Below are 5,666 nucleotides of genomic sequence, written 5' to 3'. Positions count from 1 at the left end.
TGTATTAGGATGTCCTGTGTTGGAGTATGGATGCCCCTTTTCATTGTATGTTGGAGGGGAGAGAGTCCCAGGCAAGTTCACTCTGCCATGATGCTGACGTTACTCCGGGCATCGGTATTTTCTCTATCAATGAGTTGCTAATGTCATTTGCCACTTTTTTCTTTTTCTTTTTTTACGTTATTCATATTGACTAAAACCTGAAAACAATCAAAATGTCCAGCAACAGATGCATGCTAGTCGGCAACAAAAACGGACCACTACTGATACATGCAAATTCTTGGGTGAAAAACACTCAGACCCAAAGGCTGCATTCTGTAGGAGTTCATTTATCTGACATTCTGGAGAAGGTAAAACTATAGGTAGAGAAATCAGATCAGTGGCTGCCAGGGCCTGGGGGAGAGTTTTACTACAAAGGGGAATGAAGGGACTTTTGGGATAGTGTAAGTATATCTCAATTGTGGTGGTCGTTACGTGGCTCTATGATTTTGCCAAAATGCATAGAAATGTGCACCTAAAAAGGGTGAATATTGTAGTTTGTAAATTATACCTCAGCACAATCTGACTTTAAAAAATAAGCATGTAAACAAAAAGGGGTAAAACAGTAAAAAGAAAGACGTGTTCCAGGATAGTAATTGCATCCCAGGGTAGGGCAAGGGGAAGTCCGGAATGACAGCTGTGCAGTCGGTCTGCCTAGAGAGAACTGGTCCTGACAGAAAGGGGAGAGAAAATGCTCAGGGAAATGGTTTTTAATTTTACCATGGTTAGCAAGGCGACTTTTAACCTCAGGGGGAAAAATACCTAAAATAAATAGAATGCAATAGAACCATCTTGAGAGGGTGAGGAAGTATAGTGGATAGTGGTGTAAAACAGCTAAATTCTCATCTATCCATCAATAATCAATGTCTAAAAATGATGAATTAAAGAAAGAAAGAAGAGAGGGAGAGAATGAGAGAGAGAGAGAGACAAACAGATGCAGCTATTACGGCTGCTGCATCTAGTCAGGTGAGATTCTTTATCATCATTTTCGTTATCTTCATTGTCTTCATAATCATGACCACCAGCAATAGCATCATGAATGACATTTCTCTCCTTTCAGCCCACAATGTCAGAACTCTCCAAGTTCTGCAAGGGCAGACTCTGTTCAGGCATATGGAATAACAGGGACTGAATTTATCCTCACACTTGGTACACCACCCAAAAACACAAACAAAATATATGAAACAAAAGTTTTCAAGACACTGGCTGTCAGGTAATCAATGACAATGATCTGGGAGAAGGGAAAGAAATGAGATGAACCCTGAAGTTGCCCCAGCTTACTGTCTGGTGAGAGAGTTTCCAGGAGGAGCCCAGCACAGTCCCTGACTTGAAGAGACAGAACTGAATATCCCAGAGACTGAGTTTGCAGGGCAAAGGACCAGAGAGACGAGAACGGCAGAGGGAGAAAACACCGCATATCCGCAGAGGGTCCCGCTGGAGCATTCCACAGACCACTAATCAGCACAAGAGTAGGAGGACACTACTCAAGGGAAACCAGGGAAAGGATCCCCCCCCCCACCCTGGAAAGGATCACAGGTAACTATGCCCAGCACTCAAGCAGGACAGGGACTAGTGGCTGTCCCCCCCCCCCCCCGCCACCCTGCCGGAGTGGCGGCAATTCTCACAATTCAGGAGGCATTGGGAAGGGTGCTCAGAAGGGTCTTGCCTCAGGAACGTGGAAAAATTAATTCTACACTGAAAGCTGCTCTGCTCTCACGGAATGATTCTTAAAAGCAAGACTCAAAAGAATCAAACTATTTCCAAATAATTTAACAGCATCCCAGAACAAAGCTTAAGAGTATGTTTAGGAATACAAAAATACACAGCACGAAAGGCAAAATACAGAATGCCTGGCATCCAATCGAAAATTACCAGGCATGCAGAGCAGCGGGAAAATCCAACTCATAATGAGGAGAGAGATTAACCAATAAAAGGCATCCAAATTACAAAGGAAGAAATAAAACTGCTTTACTTACAGATATGATTGTCTATGTGGACAATCTGATGGCATCTACAAGTTACTAGCCATTAGTCGTAAGTTTAGCAAGGTTCCAAGACACAAGCTATTTAGAGGGAGCTGCCCACCCCAGCCCCCCCAACACTTAGCCAATTGTCCCAGCACTTCTTCACTGAAACAAGGCCGGCAAGCCCCCGAATTCCTATTCTAGTGTTTCTGTGTGTACTTCTCTCATTTTAAAAAAAAATGCTTTTTATTTTGGCAGGAAGCCAACCTAACGGTGACACGGATGTGGGGGAGGACCAGAATTCTGGTGGGAGGGCATATTTTCTGGAGAGCATTTGTATACTGTAGATTGATAAGCTTAAGAAAATAAATAGAAACGAACGTATTTAACTCGGTAATTCTACCTCTTGTAATCTATCTTAAGTAAATAACCATTCATGCAAACACTTACGTACAAGAATTCCATTGAATCCTTGTCTATAACAGGGGCAAAACTGATAACAATTTTAACTGTCCAACATTATGTTATAACGCACTTTACGCATCCACTCACTAACATTTTTTTGAGGGGTTTTTAGAAAGTGGAAAAGCTAGTATGGTAAGTGAAAAAAAGGAAAAGAATTATGCTAAACTTGAAAACTGACACATTATACGTTGTTATACATTTAATGTGTAAATATAACTAAGAAAATATTGCAAAATGTTGACAGTATCTAGTGAACACGGGACTTGGTTTTCGTTTTCCTAAGTTGTGTTCAGTTACCTGGTACTACTGGACTATCTGAATCCCAGAACCTCGCGTCCCACACAAGGACAAAGACAAGAAAATCTTGAGGTGCAGTAGCTGAAAAGAAACTCAGACACAAAATAGAAGCTCAGTTTTATTTTCTGCTGTAACAAACGTTTAATCATCCCCTCCTCCAGCAACGGGGAAATAAAACAAGTGGACCAAGAGATACCAAGGGCCAGTACAGGCAAAAAATTAGATCCCAATATTAAAGTGGCAAGTACTCCAAGTATCAATTCCCTACGCCTTGCTTAGTAGGGGACAAAACGGTTTGGCCTCAGTCCCCTTTCTTCAGCCTAAGCTAAGCGGAGGTGGGAGTCCAAAGTGCTGAATGCTCCCCACCACCAGGGCAAGCTGGTCCAGGAAGGAGTTGATGGAAATCTGGAGGAGGCCAGGGTCTTCAGCAGTCCATCTGCTAAAAGCGAGGGGTAAAGATCAAGTTCAAGGTGATGACTCTCTCTTACACCCAGCACACCACACCCGCCCCGGAGACCTGACACTTGAGAGTCTCCCTGTGTCCATCACCGAGCCCCTCCGGCTGAGATTGGCTCTCAGGCCCTGAGCCCTTGCCGCCACCCCCATCTCAGCTCCGTGTAGAACTGACACAGCCAGGACGCTGCCGTTCACGGCGCACTCCTTCTGAACCGCCTGCTGGTGGCGTTGGGTTTCTGGGGCCAAGGCCCTGCGGGCCATCTCTGCCTCCAGGGGGGACCGGAAAGGCACGGTGAGTGTGCTGGGGGAGGCATGGTTAAGGCACCATCTGCTACTGAATTTGCTGGTGCCTCAGGCTTCGCACGTCTCAGAGGCTGGCCTTCACCCCGGGACGCCCACACTCCCTCCTGCCATGTCAGACCACCCTGAGCCACCTCCCTAACCTTCAGGCCTTCTTCCCCAGCCTCCAGGCCCTTCAGGCATCGACAACCCTCTGTCCTGCAGGGCTGCCCCACTCCTGCTGTCCCTGGTTGCCTCCTGTGCACCCTTGTCTATTCCCAAGGCTGCTGCCAGGCTTCCCGCCCCCCGCCCACCCCCCCAAACTGGTCCTGCCCAGGGAGGCTCCATGGAAAGGGTACAACTCCAGCAGTCGGCTTCCAGGCCCTACAGCCACGGTTGCTGCATCTCCACCAGGTCCGGGGATATGCAGTGCCTGCTCACCCCGGAGAAGAGCAATGGCTGCTTCGTCCACTGCTCCTTCGCTGCCACCCTGGCCTTCAAGGCAGCCTGAGCTGTCCTGGCAGTCGGGAGCTCGGGGGCTATGCTGGCTGCTCAGGTCTTCTGAACCGCCCACGGCGCCACCCGCGCCGTCGTTGTCGTCGTCGCCGTCTGCTGCTTGCATGGCTGCCGTGCCGTCCCCCAGAGCCCAACACCAACGCGCTCCTACACTCCACCGACCCGCCCCGCCCCGCCAGCCGCCGAGAGACTGCGGCTCCCTCACGAAGCTCCGCCCCTTCGCGCGCAAGGCAACGCAGGATGCCCAGTGCGCCTGCGCAAGCAGCCCCCACGTGGCTGGTTCCCGCCAAGCTGGCCTGGCCCTGGCCCCCGAGATCCCGGGACAGCCCGGAAGAGACTGAGGCGCCCTCAAGAAGCTGCCCCCGCGGCGCATGACGTCACTCGGGCTCCCAGCGCCTGCGCAAACAGGTCCTGCCACCATTCCCCCGAAAATCCCTCTCCTGAGGCCGCTGGGCACGTGGCGGTTTCCTGCCAAGGCTGCCCCGCCCCAGGCGTGCGTCCTGCGCCTGGGAGCCCGGGCTGCTGCCCGCCGGGCCGACCTCGCCTGTGACCAGCCTGCCGACCGCCAGTGTCCTGTCATCGAGTTCCGGGAGGGAGTCGGGCTCCTCTGGGCCGGGCGGCCTGTCCCCCTCTCTGGGCTCCACACGTGGCCCGAGTCTGCGAGTAGCAGGGCCCAGGAGGGACCAGCTGGCCTCCAGGGCTGCACGAGGGGGAGCACCACCCCTGGGACAGCTCTCCGTCGCTTTGCCCTCTGCTGGCACAGCCCTCATGGGCTCTCCCTCCCCCGGGAGCAAAGTCTTGCAGCCCTCTGGGGGGCTGGAGGTGCCAGGGGTCCTCAACTGGGAGGTGACCCTGTGTCTGCTGGCCTGCTGGGTGCTGGTGTCCTTCTGTGTCTGGAAGGGGGTCAAGTCAACAGGAAAGGCGCGGCTGGAGGTGGGCGGGGCTGGGGATGACGGCAGGGCTGGGGGGCGGCATTGCCTGGGGGAGGGGTGTCTCTGTCCCCACACTCCCCCCTTGCCCACAAGTTGACGGATGCCGTGTTCTGTCCGGGTGGATCTGGGGCTGCTCACCTGGCATGCTCAGGCTTGCTTACACCCTGCCCCCTGCGCTGGGCAGACTGCAGGGATCTGAGGTGGGCCCCAGCCGGGGAAGGGATCCCGGCCACGGCTGCCACCTGCGAGCTGAAGGCTGACGCACTTTCCATGTCTCAAGTCTTCCAGGTAGCAGCTGTACTTAACCCCCGTCTGTGTCACGTCCAATCCCGAGGCAGCCGAGAGGACCCCAGAAGGGCTTCCCCCAGACCCTGACGTTGGCTGGAGGGGTGGGGCTGGGTGAGGGCGGGGGGCCAGCGGGGACATTCTTACTGTGCTAAAAAGCCACTGCAAACATAGCAATAAAAACATGTCATTTTCCAAAGCTGACTCCTGCTCCACCTCTGCTTGTCTTGGGAGGGGGGGAGGTGAGACTGGAGCGGGGCGGGGAGGCCTCCCCACCTCGAGCCGCTTCCTTGGGCAAGTATTTGTTCTGGGCCCTGCCTGTTTCAGGAACTGAGGACAGAGCAGGGAAGGGAGCCGGCAGACAGCGGAGCTCATTACCTGGGGAGAAAGGGTAATGGTGTGCCGAGGAGGGACGCACCCACCAGGGAAAGTGGGT

At 52.7% G+C, this 5,666-nt stretch overlaps 1 protein-coding gene across 2 annotated transcripts; it reads right to left on the bottom strand.

The window, feature by feature from the left end:
• Positions 1–2,869: 2,869 nt before the first annotated feature.
• Positions 2,870–5,447, bottom strand: LOC139081024 (uncharacterized). 2 transcript variants are annotated; one of them, XR_011535963.1, is made up of 2 exons: positions 5,084–5,447; positions 2,870–3,201 (listed from the first exon to the last, which is right to left on the bottom strand). XR_011535963.1 is itself a non-coding variant. In XM_070604625.1 (2 exons), exons 1-2 carry the CDS (start codon positions 4,591–4,593, stop codon positions 3,083–3,085), a joined length of 774 nt encoding a protein of 257 aa, XP_070460726.1. In that variant the 5' UTR covers positions 4,594–4,904; the 3' UTR covers positions 2,870–3,082. The 2 variants fall into 2 exon arrangements, 1 of the variants encoding a protein (XP_070460726.1); XM_070604625.1 differs by lacking the exon at positions 5,084–5,447 and adding an exon at positions 3,939–4,904.
• Between the last annotated feature and the right edge of the window lie 219 nt (positions 5,448–5,666).

Source organism: Equus przewalskii, chromosome X (genome assembly GCF_037783145.1).
Source record: "Equus przewalskii isolate Varuska chromosome X, EquPr2, whole genome shotgun sequence".
Taxonomy (NCBI): domain Eukaryota; kingdom Metazoa; phylum Chordata; class Mammalia; order Perissodactyla; family Equidae; genus Equus; species Equus przewalskii.
This window is presented reverse-complemented; position numbering and strand designations above follow the sequence as displayed.